This window comes from Sus scrofa, chromosome 3 (genome assembly GCF_000003025.6).
Source record: "Sus scrofa isolate TJ Tabasco breed Duroc chromosome 3, Sscrofa11.1, whole genome shotgun sequence".
NCBI classification, from domain to species: domain Eukaryota; kingdom Metazoa; phylum Chordata; class Mammalia; order Artiodactyla; family Suidae; genus Sus; species Sus scrofa.
In genome coordinates, this window is record NC_010445.4 from 39,749,893 (window position 1) to 39,774,019 (window position 24,127).

Genomic DNA, 24,127 nt, shown 5'->3' on the forward strand with positions numbered 1-24,127 from the left:
CTAGCCATCCCTCCCTCGTCTCCGCCTTATAGGGTCAAGCAAATAAAACGGTGGGGTTACTTTTTTTTTTTTTTTTTTTTTTTGCTTTGCTTTTTAGGGCTGCACCCACAGCATGTGAAGCTTCCCAGACTAAGGGTCCGATCGGAGATGTAGCAACTGGCCTACGCCACAGCAACGCAAGGCCCGAGCCGCATATGCAGCCTACACCACAGTTCACAGCTAATGCTGGATCACTGACCCACTGAGCAAGGCCAAGGATCAAACCCGCATCCTCATGGATACTAGTCAGATTCATTTCTGTAGCCCCGACAGGAGCTCACTCGGCTTCCCTTTCTTGTGGAGGAGCATTGGGGGCCTGCCGGCAGTGTGCGGATGCCTCTTGTCCCCAGCCTCACTTGTGTGCTGCCCACGTTTTGTTTACTTGCTGTTTTGTGCATGGTCCATTCTTGGTCATCAGGCTATGATCCCCCCCCCCCATGCCTGTGGCTAAACTACCAGCTGTAGCTGCCACCCACAGGCCGGAGTGCGCACTACGACTCTAAGCTCCCCGTTAGCACCCTTCCAGTGCCCACGTCTGTGGGTGTGATCTGGTTGCTTCAGCTGTGACCCCTGAATCTAGAAGGCAGCTCGCCAGGGTTCCCAAACCCCCTTAGAACCCCTTCAGCTCGCAGCCCTCTCGGCAGCTAACGCAGTTGCCCGCGGCTATGGGTGAAGGTGAAGTACTGGCCACCTTTGGCCCGCTTCCCCGCTGGCCCCGACGGTGACCTTGGTTGCGCCCGGCCCGCCCTCCGGCGGGGCGGCCAGGGCAGGGGGGCGGGGGCCGGCTGAGCCGGAAGGGGCGGGGCGGTCAGGCCGCGACCCCGCTCAGTGCGGTCAAGATGGCGCTGACGGCGGTGTTGCGCCTCCCGGCGCGCGCCCTGCTCCGCCCTTGTGCGTGCCCGGGGCACGGGGGGCCGGGGCGCCGGGGGCCTGGCCCGGTGGGGCGGCAGGCTGACTGGCTTCGCGCTGCCTTTCGCAGGGGCCCTGCTCCGCGGCGTGGCCCTCGGACGGACGGAGGCTGCAGCGGGCATCAGGAACGGCGCGCGGCGCTTCGGGAGCCAGCACGTCCTGGTGGAGCCGGCCGCGGCCGCAGGTAAGCGCCCGGATCGCGGCGGGATCCCGGCGGCCGAGAGCCTGCTGCAGGTGCTGAGGCAGGACACGACGCGGCGGCCGCTGGCGGCGGAGCCCGCGCCACACGGGCCCGGAACCGACATCCAGACCCAGTGAAAGCTATCGAACTTGGAAAGGCTGCGAGATAAAGCTCAGTTTTAAAGTCAGTTTCTTGGAATTCCCTCTGTGGCTCAGCGGGTTAAGAACCCAACATAGAGTCTGTGAGGATGCACGTGCGATCGCTGTCCTCGCTCAGTGGGCTAAGAGTCCAGCATTGCCACAGCAGCAGAAGCCGCAGATCCGGTTCGGATCCGCTGTGGTGCTGGCTGGCCGGATTCCACTTCTGGCCTGGGAACTTCTTAGCCGCAAGTACTTCTGTAAAAAGGAAAACAGAGTTTCTGTTGAGTCCAAGTGTTAAGGTCAATAGTCTGTTTGATCCCCCACTTCACTGAAGATAAAAAATGTTTCTGTTTTTGAAGTTTTAGGAGTTCCCATCGTGGGGCAGTGGTTAACGAATCCGACTAGGAACCATGAGGTTGCGGGTTCAATCCCTGGCCTCGCTCAGGGGTTAAGGATCCGGCGTTGCCTTGAGCTGCGGTGTAGGTTGCAGACACGGCTTGGATCCCACGTTGCTGTGGCTGTGGCGTAGGCCAGCGGCTACAGCTCCATTTTACCCCTAGCCTGGGAACCTCCATATGCAGCAGAAGCAGCCCTAGAAAAGGCAGAAAGACAAAAAAGAAAAAAAAAAAAAAAAAAAAAAAGGGGAGTTCCCGTCATGGCTCCGTGGTTAACGAATCCGACTAGGAACCATGAGGTTTCGGGTTCAATCCCTGGCCTTGCTCAGGGGTTAAGGATCCGGCGTTGCCTTGAGATGTGGTGTAGGTTGCAGACACGGCTCAGATCCTGCGTTGCTGTGGCTCTGGTGTAGGCTGGCAGCTACAGCTCCGATTCGACCCCTAGCCTGGGAACCTCCATATGCCGCAGGAAGCGGCCCTAGAAAAGGCAAAAAGACAAAAAAATAAAGTTTTGGAGCATGTGCTCCTTCATCAGGAGCTATTAAATTGGAATGTGAACATAAAGTATTTTGATATACAGTGTTTTCAGCTTTAGTAATACAGAGCCCAGCAGATACTTGGGTGTTTTGTGCGTGTGTGCTTGTCTTTTTAGGCCCACACCCACAGCAGATGGAGGTCTCCAGGCTACAGGTCAAATCCGAGCTGTAGCCACTGGCCTACATCAGAGCCACAGCACCTTGGGATCCGAGCAACATCTGCGACCTACACCACAGCTCATGGCAAGGCCAGATCCTTCACCCAGTGAGCGAGGCCAGGGATCAAACCTGCGTCTTCATGGATGCTAGTCAGATTCATTTCTGCTGAGCCACTACAGGCACTCCCAGACACTTGTTTTAATTAAAGCAGGAGCCACAAGTGAAATCACTCCTACCTGGCCCCTGTGAACACCTCTTAAAAGTCTCCAAAGGGTTTGTTTGGTTGGGTTGGGTTGGGTTGCCTTTGAAGAGGTACAAAAGGTACTTTGGGGTTTTTGTTGTTTTTTGGGGGGGTTTTTTGGTCTTTTCAGGGCCACACCCATGGCATATGGGGTCTAATCGGAGCTGTAGCTGCTGGCCTACACCACAGCCATAGCAACACCAGATCCTTAACCCACTGAGCCAGGCCAGGAATCAAACCTGCAACCTCATGGTTCCTAGTCAGATGTGTTAACCACTGCACCATGACGGGAACTCCCTGAATTATTAACTTTCAAATGGTTAATTTCACCTTATGTGAATCTCACTTCAAAGCCAATAAAACCCGTGTAGCTTCCCGTGGCCCGGCTGAGGGGGCAGGATGCTGGGGGGACCTCACTGGGCTGGGCATGAGCTTTGTCCTCGTGGCTTTCTGACTAGGGGTCGCTGTGATGAAGCTCAGGAACCCCCCGGTGAACAGCCTCAGCCTGGAGCTGCTGACGGAGCTCGTCATCAGCCTGGAGAAGCTGGAGAACGACAAGGTCTTCCGCGGTGTCATCCTGACATCGGTGGGTGCCCCTCAGCCCCCGGGGCCCCGCCGTCTCTGATCAGAGTCCAGACCACCCGTCCCGTGGTGCGGAGAACCCCCCGGCCTTCTGGGGATTGTCGTCCTGGCTGGGGCTCGTCGTGGGGCTCAGGGGGACCGTGGCCGTGGACCGGTGGTTCTTCCACAGGAGACAGCTGCTCCACCTCAGGCCCTCCTGGTTGTGGGGCCGGCCCCCGGGGCACGCACCACACCCCGGGACGGAGTGCCTGAGGACGGTGACATCTTTCTGGGGATCACCTGAAGGCCCCTGGACTCCACAAAGGGTAGATCCTGTGCCAACTTGGCAGCAGCTTCCTGTGCCATGCGCCCGGGCTGCCCCAGAACCGTGCTCTCCGTTCCTCTCTGGGCAGAGTCGAGTTCTCAGAGGGCGGGCGTCTTCCCTCTGAGTTCTCGAGGGGAACGTGAGCACTGCCCCCTACAAGCCAGAAAACGCTGGTGACAACAGGGCTCTTGGGTCAGGAAGAGCCCGCAGTCCCCTTTCAAGTTAGGGACCTCAGCCAGCACGCGTGTCCCCTAGGCTGAGTACCACGTATTAGAAATGGGAGACACTGGGCCCTGCCACCTTTACAGGAGCAGGAAGCCGACCATCCCTTTCTCTCATGTTTGGAGGCGCCGCTGTGGGCTTGCACCTGCTTTCTTAAACCTCAGGTTGCCCTGGGGCGGCCCAGAGGCCCAGCTGCCTCTGATGGGGGAACTGTCACTGTGCCCGGGGAGGGCCCCTCAGAGGCCAGCCTCACCCACACTCCCAGCAGGTACCATGAGGCTGGGGTTTGCAGATCCAAGCCCTGCCCCATCCCACAGAAGTGAGTGGGCTGTGTTATTGTCCCACAAGGGTGGGACCCATGTGGTGGGCATCGATCACGAGGGGCTGGTGACGGGTAATCCCAGGGACCTGTCTGCCCCACCTCCAGCTTTTCACCCAGGGTCATTTCTGAAAATACTCCATTGAAGATGTCATTTCAGGGAGTTCTTGTCATGGCTTAGCCATTAACAATCCTGACTAGGCTTCATGAGGATGTGGGTTCAATCCCCAACCTTGCTCAGTGGGTTAAGGATCTGGCATTGCCGTGGGCTGTGGTGTAGGTCGCAGACGCTGCTTGGATCCCATGTTGCCATGGCTGTGGCTGCAGCTCCGATTCAACCCCTAGCCTGGGAACCTCCATATGCCGCGGGCGCGGCCCTAAAAGGAAAAAAAAAAAGATGTCATTTCATAGCATGGCATTTTCTTTATCATGCTCTAAAAGTGATAGAACCAGGCCCTTGGGAATGAAAGAGGGGAAGAGCCATGATTGTCGGGGCCCCTAACCTGCGTTTAGGGACAGAGAGCAGTCCCTCCGAAGCCTGCGTTCTCCCTGCTGCAGCAGCGTCTCCCCAGAAATGTGTCTGTCCGTGCGTTGTGTTCTGTGTTGTGCACCTGCTGTGTCGTCGGCAGGACCCCCAGAGCTCAGGGGTTAGAACAGCAGGCGGGTATTCCCTCACAGTCCTGAGGCCACAGGTTCAAAGTTGGGGCGTCCACGGGGCCGTGTGCATCTAGAGCCCTTCCTCTGGGGACAGAACCGTTCCTTGGCTTCTGCCAGCTTCTGGGGGCTCCTGGTGGCCGCTCCCTGTCTCACACGGCCATCTGCCCTGTGTCTGTGTGTCCAGATTTAGGATCCCTGCACTCTGGTGTGGCCTCGTCCCAACCTGGTCACTCCTGCAGACACCCTGTTTCTGAATATGGTCACAGTCGCAGGTCCTGGGGTGCGGGCTTGACCTTGTCCTTTTTGGGGACGGAGGTCGGCTGTGATGGACCTGTTGTGCAATCCAGAAGTCACGGACCAGGGCCGCCCCCCTGCCCCCAGTCCATCTGGCAAAGGACTCCTGGGCTGAGATGACCGGCTTGCCCTCTCGCATCCAGAGGAGATGCCTCTGCCTTGGCCGCCCTGCAGCGCTGGCACCATGGCACTGGCCATGCACCTGCCCAGCCTCTGCAAGCAGCTGTACTGACCTGAGGGTCAGTGGGTGGCGGTGGGGGGGCAGGAGCTCGTGGCAGGACGCGGTTGAGGAGACAGGCCTGTGGGGGGCTCAGAGCGGGAGCCTCCGCCCGCGCCCCCGCAGCCGGGGGCACCTCTGACGGGGCTGGCCCCCCACCTTCCAGGACTGCCCCAGTGTCTTCTCCAGCGGCCTGGACCTGAGGGAGCTGTGCGGGAGGAACCCGGCCCGCTACGCCGAGTTCTGGAAGGCCGTGCAGGAGATGTGGTTGCGGTTCTACCTGTCCAACCTGGTGCTGGTCGCCGCCATCAACGTGAGTGGCCCGCCACCCAGAGGCCGTGCTGGCTTGCTGGGGGTCAGCCCTCGGGGTGGGGCGAGGACGTGGCCCCAGCCTCCAGAAGCCCTCAGAGAGGAAGGGGGCGGTCGGGGAGCCCCTCAGAGGATCCGAGGTGAGCACACCCTTACAGACAGGTGACGAGGGGCAGGACCCAGCCAGAGGCGTATGGGGGTGCGGGATCAGATCCACATTTGGGGACTGTCACTGTGGCCTAACCTGGGGAGGGCAGGGGACCGCGGGGGTGCGTAAGATGAGGGCAGCGGGAGGCTAAGCTTCGAGGACCTCCTGCTGGAGACAGCGACAGGCCCTGTGGGGCGTGGCAGGAGGTGACAGCCCAGGCTAGGTACTTGTTTGGTATTTGAGGTTCTGGACAAGCCTATGAGAGCTGAGGCGCTTGCTGCTCTGCCACGCAGCTGAGAGGTGAGCTGGCCACCCTGCTGGTCCGTGACCACTGTGCCCAGCCCCCGCATAGCAGGGCTGCAGGCACCCGCCACAGGACCCTGGCTCTGGAATGCGACCGCTGTGGCAGCACCAAGCAAGCCTGTGGCCTCGCTTCCCCCGCAGGGAGCCTGCCCGGCTGGGGGCTGCCTCCTCTCCCTCACCTGCGACTACCGGGTCCTGGCTGACAACCCCAAGTACCTCATGGGGCTGAATGAGACCCTGCTGGGCATTGTCGCCCCCTTCTGGTAAGGCCGGGAGCCGTGCCCACCCCCACTGGGAGCCCTGAGCCCCCAGTGAATGCCATCTGCTTCCAGGTTCAAAGACAGCATCATGAACACCATCGGGCATCGCGCCACTGAGCAGGCCTTACAGCTGGGGTCGCTCTTGCCACCAGCAGAGGCCCTCCAGGTGGGCATGGTGGACCAGGTGGTGCCTGAGGACCAGCTCCTGAGCACCGCGCTCTCGGTGATGGCCAAGTGGCTGGCTGTTCCAGGTGAGGAGCCCAGGGAGGGGCGACCTCTGTGGGTACAGGAGGCAGGCAGGCAGGCCCCCACCCTCGCCCTCCCCACCCTGAAGCTCCTGGTGAGACAGGAAGTCCTCCAGTAATTCACTAATGAGCTGTTCACAATAGGGAGTGTCTGGGCCTCCCTGGCGGTGGCTGCACCCCCCACCCACCCGCCCCTATGGCGCCTTCTCAAGCCGTCTCCCTCCCAAGCCGTCTCCCTCCCATGTCTGTGTGTCACACCTCCCTCTCCTTTTAAGCACACCTATCACTGGATTTAGGGCCCACCCTGAATCCAAGATGACTTTGTCTTTTTTTTTGGTATTTTCTAGAGCCGCACCCGCGGCACATGAAGGTTCCCAGGCTAGGGGTCAAATTGGAGCTACAATTTGCCGGCCTACACCACAGCTCATGGCAACGCCGAATCTTTAACCCACTGAGCGAGGCCAGGGATCGAACCCACAACCTCATGGTTCCTGAGGTTAACAACTGCGCCACCACGGGAACTCCAACTTCGTCTTAGTTACATCTGCAAGGACCCTTTTCCTAACAAGGCCACTACACAGACAGCTGGGGTATGGAAGTAGGGCTGCTCACACCGGCTGTGGTTGCGGTAGAGACCAGGGCTGGCAGCAGCATAGTGTCTAAAGAGCCAGGGAAACTGTCATCTTCATTGGTCACAGCCTCTGCCCCAACTATGGCACTCGGTGCTGGAGGTCAAGGGCGGCCTCGGAGCACGTGTGCTACCAAGCAAGTGTGTGTTCCAATAAAGCTGCTTTTCAGGGCCGCACCCGCCGCATGTGGAAATTCCCTGGCTAGGGCTTCAGTCCACAATCTCATGGGTCCTAGTCGTGTTCATTAACTGCTGAGCCATGAAGGAACTCCTTGGGACACTAAATTCGGAGTTTCATACAGTTTTCATATCACAAAATATGACCCTTTAATAAATTTTTTTTTCATCTATAAAAACAAAACCAGGAGTTCCTGTTTTTGGCTCAGCAGATTAAGAACCTGACTAGTATCCATGAGGATGCAGGTTTGACTCCTGGCCTCGCTCAGTGGGTAAGGACCTGGTGTTGTCATGAGCTGTGGGGTACGTCACAGACACAGCTCGGATCCCACGTGGCTGTGGCTAGGATTGGACCTCTAGCCTGGAAACTTCCATGTGCAACAGCGGCAGCCGTAAAGAGAGAAAATAACATAAAACCATTCCTAGCTCTTGGGGGCAGGTTTGCCACTGCCTGACCCAGGGGCCTGAATACTGCGCAGCCATTGATTAGGGTGCAAAAGAATACTTTCATGGCATGGAAAAAATGTCCCCAGCAATATACTCAAGGGAAAATAACACGTCACAAAGGCAGTTTTTACAGGGTCATCTTCTGTGCTCTTAAGAGAAACTGGCGGGCTGTAGGGAACAGCGTGTTCGTTCTAAGGTTTCCGGCAGAGCTCCTGCTGGCACTCTCTTGAAGAGGCGGGGACTTATGCCACTGTGCCACAGCTGCGTCTTCCCCCGTGGCCCTCGTTTTCTTTAGATCACGCGCGGCAGCTAACCAAGAGCATGATCCGCCAGGCCACGGCAGACCGCCTGCTGAAGCAGCGCGACGCCGACATCCAGAACTTCGTCAGCTTCATCTCCAAAGACGCCATCCAAAAGTCCCTGCAGACGTACTTAGAAAAGCTCAAACAAAAGAAAGGCTAAGGGCCCGGTGGCCCCTGCACCCTTCTGGGGGGCCCTGTGGTCCCAAGGGATCTAAATAAGGTACTTTGCCGCATAGAAGTAATTGCAGCTTTGTTTTTCTGATCCTCCTAGAAGACCCTGTTCCTCCCAGCTACAGCCCCAAGGCTGGTCCCCACCGGAGTGCCTTTTGTGCCTGGGGGGTGGGCAGGGGTCGCAACTGGCAAGCAGTGTCTTGATCCGGGCATCGTTAACTGGCAGGGGGTGCCTTCTGGACCCCCATGATGTCACCAGTGTCTCCTCTGCCAGAGCTGAATAAAGTGCTTGGCTTTCCCATCCCTGGCGGTGGAATGCCTGATTGCTGGAGGCAGGAGGCCAGGGAGTTGTGGGCCCTGACAAGTCACCCAAAACCCCGCCAGGGGAAAGGTCTTGCACCACTTTGGGGTGGAAGGCGTGTTCGGAGAAGTGGGGGTGACCTGGAGAGGGATGAGGGAGGCATTTCTTGCGAGATGTTTTACCTTGCTAGTGTCCTAATTCTCACGTTGGAAAGATCTAGCAAGAAAAGCTTGTCCAAACTTCTGAAACCAGGTCTTTCCCTCCCATGTAATTCAGGCCATTTCCCAAATCCTGCCAAAGATGAGCTGCTTCGAAAACCAGAAACCTCAGGGGGCCCCTGTCAGTAACCCTGTGTACCCAGCTCTGCTTGCTCCCAATTCTTAGGCAGTGAGCTTGGCCGGGGCACGGGCCACTCTCCTCCCTGATGGCCCCTGCCCAGGAAGGCCTGGCCGAAGGGGCCGTACCACAGTGTGCTGTCGACTTCCAGGGGTATGACCTCGGCCCAGCCTACCTGCTCACCACGGTGGGGGCTCCACATGTCCGAGGGCCCCCAACCAGCTGGGGGCAGCCGGCCAGCCTTCCTGACCTGCACACCCGCGTGCCTGGGCATCAGGCTGGAGCAGGAGCCCCGTGGTCCGGGAGGTGGGCCTTGGGCATTAGCACTCCACGCACGTGAGCACGGGGGCTGCCTTCTAGAGCCAGCCTAGTGTGGAGGTGGCCAGTGCCCAGCAGGACATGGAGTGGGCAGACCGGGCTGTCCCTGTCCCCTAAGGGAACTTGGGCCAGGAACCTGCTGGGCTGCAGGACCAAGAATTGTGCCCCAAGAGGGCTGCGGCCTAAGAAAGGACATGGAGGTGTCAGCACCGACGTGGCTGGGCTGGGTACGGTCTTCCCTGTGCTGGATCATGTTTACCGAGTGCCCAGCGCTCTGCAAGGTGTTTCTCACAACCCCCCGAGGTGGGTGGTGGCATCATGCTTCACAGACGGGCAAAGGGCTCAAAGGGTCCCGTCGTTTGTCCAGGCCAGCCGATGCCACCCTGCAGCCTCACTGGGCTTGGCTGGCTGCCCAGAAGGGCTCGATGGGGCTTGCACCGCAGGGCTCAGTGCGACTTGAGGGTCACCTCCACAGGAAAATGGTCACTGATGGCAAGGGCCTGGAGGGAGAAGGGTCCCAGCCTCAGAGGCCCTGCCAAGCAGCCCAACCTCCATCCACTGCACCCCAGAAAACTGCCCCCCAGGGGGCCCAGCGCATCTGGAGTTGGGGGGCAGGCCTGCGAGGTGGAGTGGGAACATGGCCTTGGGCTTCCTATACTGCCATCCCGGATGTGCTGGATTTAGTCAAAAGTGAACCCCTGTGAGCCCTTTCGAGCGCAGGGAGGGGAGCACCAGGTGCTCTGGGGCGGGGCCTGACGGACTCCCGGAAACCCTGGGACCCTGCGCCCCTCTAGCCCCCGCCACCCCACACTCGCCTGACTCTGGTCCAGGCTGAATTCCTCCTGGAAGTCATGCACGGCGGCCGACTGGGGCTTCAGGCTCCTGCGCAGGTGGGAGCCACAGACAACGATGCGGTCGTAGGCGCAGTCAGAGTTGCCCACCGTGGTGTCGGCGCTGTCCGGGATGAGCCATTTGAAGACCTCGCTGCTGCGCAGGCGGATGGCCGCCCAGTCGTGCGGCCGCACGTAGCTGCAGTCGGCGTTGAAGTCGCCCAGAAACAGCAAGTCCTGCGAGGCAGCAAAGCTGAGCCTCCGGCCACCACAGCGGGCCCCAAGGCGTGCCTTCCGGGACCCGGGGCCGTGGGGGCGGGGCTTACGTCAGTGCCCCACTTGTCAATCACGTCCAGGTACACGTCGTAGAGCGCGTCGATCTCGGCCACAGCGTGGTGCGGCGCCGCGTGCAGGGGAACCAGCACCACCTCCTGGGCAGCTGCAGGTGGGGGTTGCGTCAGGGGCGGGGCCTTCGGGGGCGGGGCCTGCGGAGGGGCGGGGCCTCACCAGAGCGGGGCGCCGAGAACTTCACCACGAAAGGCTCCCGGCTGAAGACGTCCTCCGGGTCCGGGTACTGGTATGTGTCCATGACCGACACCACGTCCTTCCTGGGGGCAGAGGGTGGGTGGGCACCCTGAGCGTGCCCCCTCTTGCCCCCCCCCCCGCGGCCCTCCCCTCACCTGTAGACGAACAGGTACATTTCCTTGTACTGGTCCCGACCCAAAGGCTCGCTGCTCACGAAGCTGTACTCGTGCCTGGACGCGCTGCAGAGATGCGGGCCAGGCCCGCGATCAAGGCATGGCTCGGGGACCTGGGCTCGTGGCCCCGGCTCCCACCGCTGGGCCCTGCCCACCACACCTGTTAATCTGCTTCATGAGGGAGTCGACGGCGCTCAGGTCCGCATCTCGCACCTCCTGCACCAGCGCGATGTCGTAGCCGGCCAGGATCTGGGGCGGGGCGGGCGGGGCCGGCGGGGCAGGGCGTTACCAGCGGCAAGTCAGCCGCTTTGGAGCCCTGCTGCAACCCCGCCCGGGGACCAGGGCCTCACTTGCGCGATGATGCCTCCGCAGGCCGGGTCTGACACTTTGCTGTCCCCGAAGCTCTGGATGTTGAAAGCTCCGATGCGCAGCGCCGCGGCTCTGGCTGCCCCCAGAGCCCAGAGTGCGGCCAGCAAGGCCAGAGGCCCACCCATGGTGTGGAGCTGGCAGGCTTCGAGGGACAGACATGGGCCGTGTGAGCGTGGACCTGGAACGGGACAAACCAGCCCACCCCTCTCCATCCTGCTGCGAGGGCCCCAGAGCCAGGCAGGATCTGCCGCCCACCACAGGCTGGCACGAAGCACATCCTTCGACTGCGGCTCTTCCAGTCTCCCCAGGGGGATGCTCTCGGCTCAGGGCCATGGCCATCCTCCTACTCCCTGGGGAAACTGAGGCCCAAATACTAGGACCCGGATCCCATCCAGCCCCCTGCTCAGCACCCGCCCCACCACTCACCTGAAGGATGTGGAGAGGCTGTGTCACAGGCTCAGGATCCTGGTCCCTGGAGAGGTCTGAGGGGAGGTCCAGGTCGGGGTGTGTCTGCAGCTCCAGACTGCAGTTGGCCCAGAAGCACCTCTGGCACCCCAGCTCCGTGGGTATTTGAAGCCCTGGCCCAGGGAGGGGCTGGGCTGTGCTGTCCCGCCCCCTCCACAAAGCTGGATGCAATAACTCCCAGCTCCCCTCCCCAGACTCCCGGGCCGGGCAGCAGGGGATGCACTGAGCCTGCTCTGCCGTCCCCAAGCCCGTCAGCACGGGAAGGCCCTGCCAGCCAGAGCTGCATCAGGACTGGGGAGGAGGGCCAGCCATGCCATGGTTGGCATCTGGTTCTTCTCCCGCCCCTAGAAACCAGGTCACCCAGAGCCTCCCTCTACAAGCTGCCTCCCTCAGGGAAGCTACACACACAACCGGGAGACCAGCCCCGTTTGTGGCCCAGCATCTGCTGCTTCTCCTACACGCTATTACCTCGGGGTGAAAAGCCAAGGCTCCCGGGTCTCCCAGCCTCATTCCCCGGCCCCCGGGGGGCCCCAGGGCTGGAGACCAGGGAGCAAACAACCCCTCCCACGTTCCCTGGGGCCTCAGGAAGCTGGGGTCACAGCTCCTAATGGGCAGGGCAGTGGCGGGAGGCTGCCCGTCCACATGCCAATGACACCCACACACCGCCGAGGTGTCGCCAGCCCAGTCAGGAGCCCTGTGGGGTGACCAGGCACTAGAGTCTGGAGGGAGGCCTGGGCAGGCGGAGGCTGCCACGGGGGAACCTGCCAGGGCAGTGGCACCAGCCCCGAGGCTGCCCCAACACCACAAGCGGCCAGTTTTCATGTTTTATTGTAAAGCAACCAAAAGCTCTGTATGTTTATACCCCCACATCCCCTCCGAACACCTCGCCCCACCTTCCCTGTACTCGGCCAGGCGGGCATGGGCTGGGGGACTCGGGGTCCTCGCCCCCCACCCTGCCCAGCCTACCAGGACCCTGCAGGCGGCCAGGCTAGACGATAACCGTCTGCACCTCGAGCTGGCCCTCCGGCGAGGCGATGACCAGCTCCCCCGCGTGCTCCAGGATCTCAATGTCCTCCGAAGAGACCATGGTCACAGTGGCCTGCTCGGAGCCACGCGTGCCCGAACGGGCCGTGAGCACAGTGCCCTCGCTGATGGCCGAGGCCAGCGTCATGGCCACCTGCTCCGTCAGGCTCTCGGGGGTGGCGATGGTGATGGTGTCGGCGGCGGCTGCCTCGGGGCCCAGCCCCACCTCCTGGTCCATGGTCACGTTCTGCACGATGATCTGGTGGCCGGCACTGGCCTGGTGCACGATTTGCTGCACCACCTTCATGATGTGGCTATCCACCTGCAGGGGCTTGCGGCTCAGCCCAGGCGTCCGGGTGAGAGGTCCAGGCTGCCCCTGCCGCCCGCCCGCCCCCAGCCCCTCACCTCTGTCTGGGCGCCCTCGATGATCTCCGCGGCTTCGCTGGTCTCCGCGTCGTCTGCGGAGGCCTGGACGGAGGAGCGGAGGTCAGCCCGTCCTGCCCCCCAGGCCCGGGCCCGGCCCGGCCCAGCGGCCCCACACCCACCTCAATGATGTACTCCTGGGTGTCGGCTACCACGGACGAGAACTCCACCAGCACGGTGTGCGGGTCCTCGGCAAGGACGGCGGCGGCGGCGGCGGGACTCTCCTCCGACACCAGCAGCTCCTCCACCTCCAGCAGGCAGCCCCCTGCGGCGGGGAGTCCGGTCAGGGCCCAGCCCCGGCCCCGGCCCCAGCCCCTCAGCCCTCTCAACACCACCTCCCCCGCCGACCTTTGGTGCGCAGGTGCCGGTTGAGCGTGCCGTGCTCGGCAAAGCCTCGGCCGCACTTGTAGCACTTGAAGGGCTTCTCGCCCGTGTGGTGCCGCACGTGCCGCACCAGCGAGCCCTTCTCCCGGAAGCCTCGGCTGCAGAACGGGCACACGTGCGGCTTCTCCTCCAGGTGCGTCCGGAAGTGCACCTGCTGGGCATTCTGCAGAGAGACCCACCGTCAGGCTGGCGCGGCCTCGGTGTCCCCAGCGCCCCTGGAGGGGCCGGGCCCGGCTGAGCAGGCGGGGGTGGAATCAGGGGCAGATCCAGCTCAGGGCGGAGGGCGTGGGGAGGCGGGGGCCAGGGACCCACCTTGGTCTTGTAACGCTTGCCGCACTCAGGACAGGGATAGGGCCTCTCGTCCGAGTGGACGCGCCGGTGGCCGCGGACGTGGGCAATGGTCTTGTAGAGCTTCCCGCAGTCCCCACAGCGGAAGCGGCGCTCGTGCACGTGTACCTCCTGGTGCTTCTTGAGCAGGTAGGCCTTGGGGAAGGCCTTGCCGCACTGCATGCACGTGAACGGCCTCGGCCCTGGGGCCACACTCCACTTCAGGCCAGGACCACCGCCCAAGGGCCCCACCCTGGCCACCCGCTGCCAGCCCCCAGGTGGCCATCCACACCCTCGCCTCCCACCACCCACCTGCGTGGCCCCTTTTGTGGGCCTCCAGGGTGGCCGCCGTTGGGAAGGTCTCACTGCACTGAGGGCACGGGTGGGTCCTGGGCACAGCTGAGGCCTGGCTGGCCATCTGCTGGGGGACCACAGCACACCTCCAGCACCCACTATACCCACTCAGGCTGGGCTCTAGCAGCACCAAGGACGCCAGACGGAAGCACACCCCCCACCCTGGGAGGTTCTGTCCCTGGCCCAGGGACAGCAGTAAACTGGTCAGGGGGCAAGGTCACTGCGGAGTGATGCCACGGCACACCGCAGGTAGCAGAGCAAGGAGGCTGGTGACGGACAAGCTAGCGGGGTGACTCCCTACCCAAAGTCAACTGCCACCTCCCCCCACCCCCGAGAAGCACCCCAGCAGCACAGGCACCTACTGTCTCCACCTGCTCCACCTCCAGCAGCGGCAGCTCTGGGGGACCATCACCCAGGGGCTGGGGACTGGAGGCGGTGGGAGGGGCCGGCTCCAGCGCACCCTCCTCCCCAGCCACGCGCTCAAGGACAATGCCGGAGTTCTGCATGGCCTGATGCAGCAGGTTCTCACGGCTGCCCTCCCCGGAACTGGGAAGGTCCTCGGGGCCTGGGGACTGCAGGCAGAGGCGAAGGGACGGGGGCTGGCCAGGCAGCCCCGCACACGGCTCCCGCCCACCACACCCCACAGCCGCCCCACCGGCCCTCGCTCGCCCGCCCACCTCACCCCAGCTCATGCTCCCCCACCCGCCCTGCGTCTCCCCTCCTCCTACCCCCCGCAACCAGTCAGTGCCAGGCAAGCAGGCCCAGGTCAGGGCTGTCCCGGCTGGGGCCGGTGCCCAGAACAGAGCCTGGTGCCCGAGCAAAGCCACCCCTGACCTGTCCCCACCTCCGGGGCCAGGGCTTTCATGCCCAGGGGAAGCTCTTGCATCTGGACATGGACTTCATGGATAACAGTGCCCTTGGCATCTGTCACCAGGTGAATCACGGGTGACGTCTCCATGGGCTCGCTTGTCACCGATGATGATGTGACAGTCCCCACAGAGGAAGCACTGGACCCTTTACGGCAGAAGCAAGAGAGGCCTTGAGAAACACCCGACCAGGGTGGCACCCAGGGAGCAGCCAGGGCTGGGCAGGGAGCCCCCGCCACACTGACCTGCGGGAGCGTCCTCTTTGCCGACAGCCACATCTTTGCTCAGGCTGAAGCGGATTTTTTCCGTGCACGGGGTGAGGGACTTGAGGTGCCGGGTCAGCGCCCCCGACTCCCGGAAGCTCTTCCCACACTTGGCGCACTTGTAGGGGCGCTCATCTGCCGAGAGGGCGCGGTCAGCCCCGGGGGGAGCGGCAGACATGCCTCGGCCCCCGCCGCAGGCGGTGGGGCTCACCTGTGTGCCGTCGGTGGTGCCGGATAAGCGAGCCCTTGGTCCGGAAGGAGGCCCCACACAATTTGCACTCGTGGTCCTTGCGGCTGCTGTGGGTGACCATGTGGGCCTTGAGGATGCTGCCCTGCGGGGGAGGTGCGGGAGGCTCAGGCGGCCCTCTGGGCAGGAGCAGGAAGGAGGCCCGGCACCCCCTGCAGTGCCCTCCGACGGAGCCCCCAGGCCTCACCGTCTTGAAGGTCTTGTGGCACAGCGAGCACACGTAGCGGCCGTCCTTGTTCACCAGCAGCTTGACCTGGGCCTGCTCGCCCTCCCCGGGGAGCCCAGGCCCCTGATGGCGGGGGCTGCCCGGGGCCTCTGCCATCTCGCTGTCCCCCGGCTCTGCTTCAGAGGCCACAATGACCTCTTTGATGTGTCCGCCACCTGAGGAGAGGCAGAGCAGCTGAGCCTGGGTGTGCCGGCCCGGGAACGCTCCTGGGGGCGCAGGGCAGCCGTGTCACCCAACCCCCGGCACCAGCACGCAGCACCGGCTCAGCCTGGAAGGGCGGGAGGCTCTCCCCAGACTCCATGGAGCGGCCGGGGGGGCTCCAGGCCTTCAGAGCAAGCTCAGCAGGGCTGCCCTCGCCTGAAACAAGAGGACAAGGTGTGCACAGGGTCCTGCCCTCTCCAAGGGGCAGAGAGCAGGCAGAGGCAACAGACAGGCCAGCTTGCTGCAGCGGCCCGCTCGCCGCCCCGGCTCCCGCTCACACAGGAGGCGATGCCTCGGGAATCGCTCACCAGCCTCAGTCTCAAGGCAGGCAGGTGAGGCACCGGCCCGGGGCAGCCTGAGGAAGGCAGCTGGGCTTCTGCACCTCGCGCGGGTGTGAAAGAAATCTGACAATGTGCAAAGCTAAGCTGTAAACACACTTCACAATTTCTGCACAAAAAAGTGACATGTGAGCAACAGCTGTGAAGCGCTTCTTAGAAACCGTCACCATCAGGATGGAGGCGTGTTTTGATAAAAGCCATTCTCTCAGAACAGGACGGAAGCACCGTGACTCAGAAGCCATTAAGGGTATCTCGCGCATGCCCGCGCCGCCTGCTTGAAGCTTCACCATCCTCTGCCCAGACGTGAATTTTCAAAAGAACAAGGACTTCTGGAGCTCCCGTCGTGGCTCAGCAGTTAGCAAACCTGACGAGCATCCATGAGGACATGGGTTCAATCCCTGGCCTCGCTCAGTGGGTTAAGGATCCGGCGTTGCCGTGAGCTGTGGTATAGGTCACAGACCCAGCTCGGATCCCGCGTGGCTGTGGCTGTGGCGTAGGCCGGCAGCTGTAGCTCCAATTCAACCCCTAGCCTGGGAACCTCCATTGTGCCGTGGGTGTGGCCCTAAAGACACAAAAAAAGACAAACAACAACAACAAAGAACAGGGTCTCCTGCCAGGCTAGGACCTGAGTGTGAGGGTCGCACAGCAGACGGAGGGGTTAGGGGAGGGGAACGTGGCTGCCCTGAGCCAGGGCCAAACTACAAGTTTGTCTGGAAGTCCCCTGGGGTGCAGCGGGTTAAGGATCCAGCCTGGGTCGCTGCTATGGTGCAGATTCAATCCCTGGCTTAGGAATTTCTACATCCCGTGAGGGCAGCCAAAAAGAAAAGTGAAGAAATAACAAGTTTGCTCCCAGGGAAGAGGCAGAAAGGCCTGGAGCCCCCTCCCCCTCGCCCCTGCCTCCCATCACCTGTGTCCCCTGGCCCGGTGAGGACTGAGAACCCGGGCCCCAGGATGCCAGCAGTTGGTGGTTTAGGACTCTGGCCAACCCTAAGCTTCAGATCACTAAGCGGATGACACCAAGGGGACGTGTGGGGCACCCAGGATGCCTACAAAGGGCAAGCACCCAAGGATGCAAGAGAGGCAGGGGGTGCCCAGAGAGGAACCCCAGAGCAGAGGGAACAGTCCCCAGGGGCTTGGGCCTGGTGGACACTGGGTGGCGGGCAGGGCCTGCCTAGTCGGGGGCCACCTGAACCCAGGGAACCTGTTTTCCTGAAACCAAACGCCACGCCAGGGCTGGAACAGGGCCCCACCCCCCACGTGTCAACACCCCAATCCCAAAGTATCAACAGGCAGCCGACCTTGTCCCAGGAATGCTGGGGGAAAAGGCAGCATGAAGACAGAGACGGAAGAGGTGTCCTGCCACCTCCCTGAGGTGGGACCTTGGCAGAACAGCCTGCTCTGAGGCTCCCCTCCCTCAGGTCGCCTCCATCTCCGCTTCCTGCCCCAGCTGGTCCCAAGGGCTTCCCAAGGCCAAGTTCTATCTGTTGCCCAAACCTGCTTCCTGTCCAGCGTGCCTACTCACACCTCACCAAGGCCCCTGCCCATTCCCTCCCCAAGCTCCAGTGGCATCAGGCCCAGCCCAGCCTCCCTCGGGCTGCCCTCGGAACACCCCAGCAGCACGCTCGCCTGTCCCCCATTATGAGCACAGGACCCAATCCAGAGCTGTCCACACCCCCACACGCCCTCCCCGCAAACATCAGTGAGCCAGACATCAAAGAGCCAGACTGGGCGTCTATGCTCTTCAAAGCCAAGTGAGAATCCAGGTGGGAACCACACCCCCACGTGGGAGGGAGGGAGGGAGCACTGGGGAGGTGAAGGAGCAGATCAGGGCTGAGCGGGAGCAGCAAGCGTCCCCACACACACCCCAGCCTGACCCTCCAGAGCCAACTGTGGGGTGGAATAAGGAATGGGGGTTGGGGGCTGGCAGAAAAGTAGGGAAGATTCCAGAAGAACCCGGGCAGAGACAGTCTGGTGAAGCAGCAGGAGAGGGCAGCCAGCTCTTGATTACGCACAAAGTGAGGGCTCCCTGAGGCCCAAGTGTCCCCTAGGGCTGCCCGGGCTCCGGGCTGCCCCTTCCCTGGCAGGGCAAGGCTGGTACCCGGAGCTGGCTCCTCCTGCAGGCTGTGCCCTGGGAAAGGTGCACAGGAGGCCACGGCCCTCCCTGCCCAGGTGCTCTCAGGCATGGAGGGGCACAGGAAGCAGAGGTCCCCAGCCTCCAGCCTCGACCAGGCCGGCGGTGCCTCAGCCCTAAGAGCCGCGGTGCAGCCAAGCCGGCTTACCAACAATGTCAGGTGCGTGGCTGATGTCTGCTGCTAGAGCGGCCGCCTCTACCACGATGTGGGCCACGGTGACGGGCTCCTCTGGGCCTGCCGCCGGCTCCACCTACCAGTGGGGGCAGGAGACAGAGACATGTCTGCAGGCTCTAGCGCCTAGGTTTACGTCCACGTGGGATGGCTGGGGCTGGGCTCTCTCTCCCCACTGCACTGAGCCTGACTCCCAGCCTGAACCCACCACTCTAGGCCCAGGGGTTCAGCCCCCGTCCTCTAATGCCTGCGGCCACCAAGGGCCCCGTGCGAAGCCCTGAGCACCCTCAGGGAGGACTCCCGCACGAAGTGACCAGAAGCTCCAGGCTAAAGCTCAGCTGGCTCTGCAGAGACGAAGGTGAGCACCTACCCCCGCAAGCCCCTGGGATGTGTGGCCAGGGGCCTTCTGGGACACTTGTAGGAGGGTCAGGGACAGAGCACGGGATCGCAGAGATACAACTCTGTGCCTCCTGTCCTCTGGGCCACACCCGGGGTGACCTGAGGCAAGGGGCTCCTGTGTTTGTTTTCTTTTTTGACCGCTCTGAGGCACATGGAGCTCCCGGGCCGGGCCAGGGAGAAGATCCGAGCTGCAGCTGCAACCTACACAGTGGAACCCACTGCGCCGGGCGGGGGATCAAACCTGCTGCTGCAGAGACGCGCTTGGGCCCACTGTGCCATGGCAGGATCGCCCAAGGCGGGTGACTTGTCTCAGAGTCTCGCTTCCAACTCCCGGACAAGGATGATGAGCGTGCCGGCCCCCCAGGGGTGCCATGGACCTCGGGAAGACTGTGTTCCCCCCAAGTGCACGTGCAGTGCAACAAAGCTGGCCGATTTTATGCCATCATGATACCCCCAAGCCAGGACCAACCCTCGGGCTCCAAAAAAGGAGGAAGCCCAGGCCCCCACCGGGCAGGCTTCGGCCCGAGGCTGCTGAGAAGGCCAGCCTCCCAGGGCAGCCAGGAAACCTCAGAGCCCTGCCTGCTGGAGTCCCCAACCCCCAGCTGGAGGGTGTGACACAGGGACCCAGCTGTGCAGGTCGGCCCACCTACTGCCACCCCCGCCTGCTGCTGTCAGGTGAGCTGGGGGTGGGGGAGCACGAGACGCGATGGCAGAGGGGTGGGGCTCACCTCCTGACCCAGCAGTGCGGCAGTGGCAGCAGGGGTGGCGGGCAGGGCCTCCTGAGGGACCCGCTGGCAGGCTTTCTGGAGCTTGTGCTGAACGAAGTCCTCCAAGGTGGTGAACTCCGCCTGGCATCGGCCGCATCTGTGCACGTCGTCCTCATCTGGGGAAGCCTGCAGTCAGCGGGCCCGGGAGGGACAGCAGCCCCGGCCACATCCAACCGAGCAACGGCAGAACCACAGGCACCGTCCCCTGGCCCAAGGGGGCTGCAAACACTCTGGGGTGCCCGGGGCGCCAGCCCCACTCCTCGGGAGGGCTACAGAAGCAGTGTCCAACTCCAGGGACAGCAGCGTCCAGCAGGGGGTGGCCCTGACCACACGCTTGGGCGGCAGAAACCCAAAGCCCCTATTTCAGAGAGGAGGGGAGAGGCCCAGGCAGCAGCCGGGAAGCAGAGGGGTGCACCCAAGCTGGTCTGGGGACAGGGCAGAACCTTCAAGACTGCCAGGGCTGGCAGGTGCCCTCAGGCACCTCAGTGACCATGTCTGGGTTCGTCTCTTCATCCTTGAAATGGGCCGACTCAGTGTGCGTGTGCAGGCAGGAGTCGAGGGCAGGGGGTGGGCTGACGGCCACAGGACCAGCTGAGAGGCCGCCCTCAACAGACGTGGGGGAGGTGGGGCCCCCTGACCCGTGACCACCCCTTTCTCACTCTTAGTGCTTCGCCAGTTCCAAGCAGGCAGCACCTCCCTACTCCAGCAAAGACACCCAGGGTGGGACTTCCCGGAGAACCTGCAACACACCCTAGGGCCATGGCACCTGAGCCCCTCACCATCTGCGCTCACCAGCCAGGCCTGCCCCAGGCCCGAGTCCCCTGGCTGCGTGCCAGGCACCTTACTGGGGACATCATTACATCCCAGAGCCTTGAGGCAATGGAAATAATTACTGCCGCTCTAGAAAGACAATTTGAGATTCAAGGCCACCCAGCTGGTGAGTGTTGGGGCTAGAGCCTGAATTTGAGGGTCTACCCCCAGACACGCTGCTGTTTGCACCAAGGGATGGGGAGATATTCCTTCTGCTTTCGGACGAGTATGCCAGTTCCCGCTAGCTCATGTGCAGCCCCACATCGGGGGCAAACCCAAGCCTGGCGCTTAGAGGAGCCCAGCTAATGACTATTGAATTCTTGAGCAAAGAGCCAAACCACTCGCCCACAAGAGGCCACCTGACAGAGGGCGGTTCCTTCCAGATGGCTCACAGTCACAAGCCAAGCCCTGAGGTGCCAGCCCCCTCCTAACCCTCCCACCCCCTCATGGAGTCTGCCCGGGCACCAGCGCGTTGCTATTGAAGAATTCCCCACCACAGAAGGGGACAGGCCCAGCCATGGGCAAAGCCCAGCAGGGCACAGCCACCTCCAAAGAGACTCTTCCCGGGTAGCACTGCCCCTCCCCAAACTGGAATAAGAAAGAACAAGAAAAAATATGCTGAGAATACACATCCTGTGGGGACAGAGACCCCCACCCTAATATCACCAGCCAACCCCCTCCGGCCCGGCCCCAGTCTACAGCTCCCTGGGACAAGCTCAGAAAGTAGACAGCACAGTTCTGGCTCCACAAGCTACCTGTGCCCTGTGAATGAGCCCTCCGTGTGTCCCCGGAACTGTTCTCAGAGATTCACATGATGCTCTTATTTGATCCTCACCCCATCCTGAGGTGGCAGAGCCCAGAAGTTAAGCGAGTAGGCAGAGGAGTCATATAATCCTGGCATCCAACCAGTCAGTCCTTGATACTTAGGAGCTAAGGGACCTGGTGACTTTCACATCTCTGAACCTCAATTTTCCTCATCCGCAAAATGGGAATGATGACGATGATGATAACAACAACAATAACAGAAGGAATGATAATAAGAGAATGAAAAAGGGCTCAATACAGTATTGCAGCAGCAGTATCCCCATTCTGGAAGGGGAAATGGAGATCCAGAGAGGTGTGTGGTTACCTGCCGAGGATCACACAGCTAGGAAGGGGCAGGGCTGGGACAGAGCGCCCTGCAGCTTTCCACCACTGGACTCTGCTGCCTCCCACCGGGGCTAGAGAGACCCGATGCCCCGCCCTCCTGGAGCCTCCAGCCACACCCCGGCCAGGGCCCTAGAGACCTGTCAGAGGCAGTGTGAGGGGGCCTGGAGGAGGGCAGGGCCCTGCCCAGACACGGAGGCGGAGAGGGGCCAGGCCGGGGCCCTGAGAACAGGGCTGGCGGGAGAAGCGGTCGCAGACATCTACACGGACAGCCCCCGTGGCTTGGACACCTGTGAGTATTCGTGGGTGGGCACCTAGGTCCAAGAGGGTGATGGGAGTCCCGCAGGAGGGGCCCGGGGCTCCGAGGAACTCGGGGGCTCGTGCAAGGCCGTGAGGGGCCCTGGGGGGACGTGAGCTCCACAAAGAACCGGGTCTGGAAAGGCCTGTCACGCCCGAAGCGCAGGCCACCCGGGCCTCCGGCAGCCGGTCTGAGCCGCCCCCACCCTGGCCGCGCCCGGGCCCGTCCGGCCCTGTTACCTTCCTCGCTAAAGGGCGCCGGGAGGCCGAGGAAGCCACTGGGCGCCAAAGCCGCCGCCGCCGCCGCTGCAACCCCGCGGTCGCCTGCTTCCCGCCCGGCTTCGGCCCGGGCTTCTGCCGTATGCGCGGCCGTCACCCGCACTGCCATCGCGCCCTCCATGTCGCAACGCGCCGCAGGAAGATGGCGGATTTACGACCGTGTCGTCATAACAACGGGCCGCGCCCAGGCCTGCAAGAGAAACAGACCTGAGGGCGATGGGGCGGGGCCCGGGTGCGTTTGATGGGCAGGCGGCGGGGCGGGGCCGGAGGGTGTGGCCTGGAACCACAGAGGTGGGGCTAGACCCTAGGTGAGAAGAGACGGGTCGGGCCTGCTGGGAGGGGTGTGGTTACGGTGGAGCGAACTGACAGGCGGAGGGGCGGAGCCAGTGGAAGGCCCTAGGGGCGTGGCTTGGCCCGGCAGGGGGCTGGGCCACCCTGACGATTGGAGCGCTGGGTTTGGGTTCCACGAGCTTCGAGAGCCTGAGAAGAGGGGCGAGGCGGACTGGCAGCGCCACCTGACCGGCCCTGAGCTGGTGGTGCAGCCACGGGTGCCCCGCCTGGATATGAGCTTGAGGGCCGCTGCCAGGACACCGCTCCAACTGAGACCGGTAGAGTGATGTTCGCCGCCCGTCCCCGACCCCTTCTCGGATGACAGAATCTCCCTTGAATGTTGACCCAGCGACCTCGAGACAACCCCCGAGTTGGGGATGGCTCACGGGTAGCTTCCCTAAGACTTTTATTCTCTTGTCTAATTAGTTGTGATAAGTACACATAGAATTTACTGTTAGTGACAGTACACAGTGTCGTGCAACTACCACCGAAATGTAGTTTGAGAAGTCATCATCATTTCAACAGAAAACCTGTACCCAGTCACTCCCCCGTCTCCCCTCCCCGCCAGCCCCTGGCAACTATTTTCTTTCTCCATGGCTTAGCCTTTTCTGGACATATCACATAAATGGAATGACACACATGGTCTTTCGCATCGGGTTTCTTTCACTTAGCATAATGGGGTTTTTTGGTTTTCGTTTGTGTGTTTAGGGCCGCACCTGAAGCATACGGAGGTTCCCAGGCCAGGGGTCGATTCCAAGCTGCAGCCCCTGGCCTACACCACAGCAACACCAGACCCAAGCCACATCTGTAACCCACTGATCAAGGCCGAGGATCGAACTTGTGTCCTCATGGATACTCGACAGATTCGTTTCGGCTGAGCCACGACGGGAATTCCCAATGGTCCCTTTTATTCTTTTTTTTTTTTTTCTTATCTTTTTTCATTTTTGGCTGCCTGGCAGGATGTGGAGTTCCCAGGACAGGGATCAGATCTGAGCCGCAGTCATGACCTAAGCCGCAGCTGCAGCAAATCCAGATCCTTAACCCACTGCGTTGGGCCAGGGATGGAAGCTGCTCCCAGTGCTCCCAAGGTATCACTGATCCCATTGTGCCACAGCAGGAACGCCTCCTTTTATTCTTTTTCAGGTAGTATTTAATTAGTCTTTGAAGCTAAGTGCTTTTATTTATTTTAATTTTTTTTCTTTTTATGGCCGCACCTGTGGCCAATGGAAGTTCCTGGGCTAGGGGTCGAATGCCTCAGCACAGCAACACTGGATCCAAGCTGCATCTGGGATCTACACCACACCTTTCAGCAATGCCAGATCCTTAACCCACTGATCAAGGCCAGGGATCAAACCTCCATCCTCATGGATACTAGTCAGGTTCTTAACCTGCTGAACCACAACCAGAACTCTCTCATCCCCATTTTAACGATGAAGAAACTGAGGCACAGAATTGACAGGACATTTGCTCAAGGGCAGACCAAAGATTCTAACTCAAGTCTGTCCAGAGTCATGGGCTAGAAACCCATAGGGCATGCTCTCCCAGCTCAGTTATTCTCTGTGGCTCAGCTGGATTCCAGAGACTCAGGGGAATCAGATGCCATTTTTACTCCAAGAAGGCCAGTCTCCAGGGGAGCCCAAGC

At 61.8% G+C, this 24,127-nt stretch overlaps 3 protein-coding genes across 3 annotated transcripts; 1 reads left to right on the plus strand and 2 right to left on the minus strand.

The window, feature by feature from the left end:
- Nucleotides 850–8,624, plus strand: ECI1 (enoyl-CoA delta isomerase 1). Its single transcript, NM_001285973.1, is given in 7 exon segments — nucleotides 850–930; nucleotides 1,019–1,132; nucleotides 3,059–3,186; nucleotides 5,362–5,508; nucleotides 6,097–6,218; nucleotides 6,288–6,466; nucleotides 8,008–8,624. Coding segments are annotated over 7 exon segments (909 nt in total). The 5' UTR covers nucleotides 850–878; the 3' UTR covers nucleotides 8,175–8,624.
- E4F1 (E4F transcription factor 1) lies at nucleotides 7,787–23,132 on the minus strand. Its single transcript, XM_021086766.1, has 21 exons — nucleotides 22,117–23,132; nucleotides 19,585–19,739; nucleotides 18,434–18,536; nucleotides 15,577–15,770; nucleotides 15,354–15,474; nucleotides 15,125–15,277; nucleotides 14,858–15,027; nucleotides 14,376–14,585; nucleotides 13,972–14,080; nucleotides 13,645–13,862; nucleotides 13,297–13,495; nucleotides 13,071–13,213; nucleotides 12,931–12,993; nucleotides 11,464–12,847; nucleotides 11,019–11,179; nucleotides 10,829–10,917; nucleotides 10,651–10,734; nucleotides 10,478–10,578; nucleotides 10,297–10,409; nucleotides 9,956–10,207; nucleotides 7,787–9,640 (listed from the first exon to the last, which is right to left on the minus strand). The coding sequence occupies exons 1-14, from the start codon at nucleotides 22,274–22,276 to the stop codon at nucleotides 12,491–12,493; spliced, it is 2,355 nt and encodes a 784-aa protein (XP_020942425.1). The 5' UTR covers nucleotides 22,277–23,132; the 3' UTR covers nucleotides 7,787–9,640; nucleotides 9,956–10,207; nucleotides 10,297–10,409; nucleotides 10,478–10,578; nucleotides 10,651–10,734; nucleotides 10,829–10,917; nucleotides 11,019–11,179; nucleotides 11,464–12,490.
- Nucleotides 7,833–11,605, minus strand: DNASE1L2 (deoxyribonuclease 1 like 2). The gene is given in 8 exon segments (XM_021086768.1): nucleotides 7,833–9,640; nucleotides 9,956–10,207; nucleotides 10,297–10,446; nucleotides 10,449–10,578; nucleotides 10,651–10,734; nucleotides 10,829–10,917; nucleotides 11,019–11,179; nucleotides 11,464–11,605. Coding segments are annotated over 7 exon segments (903 nt in total). The 5' UTR covers nucleotides 11,163–11,179; nucleotides 11,464–11,605; the 3' UTR covers nucleotides 7,833–9,586.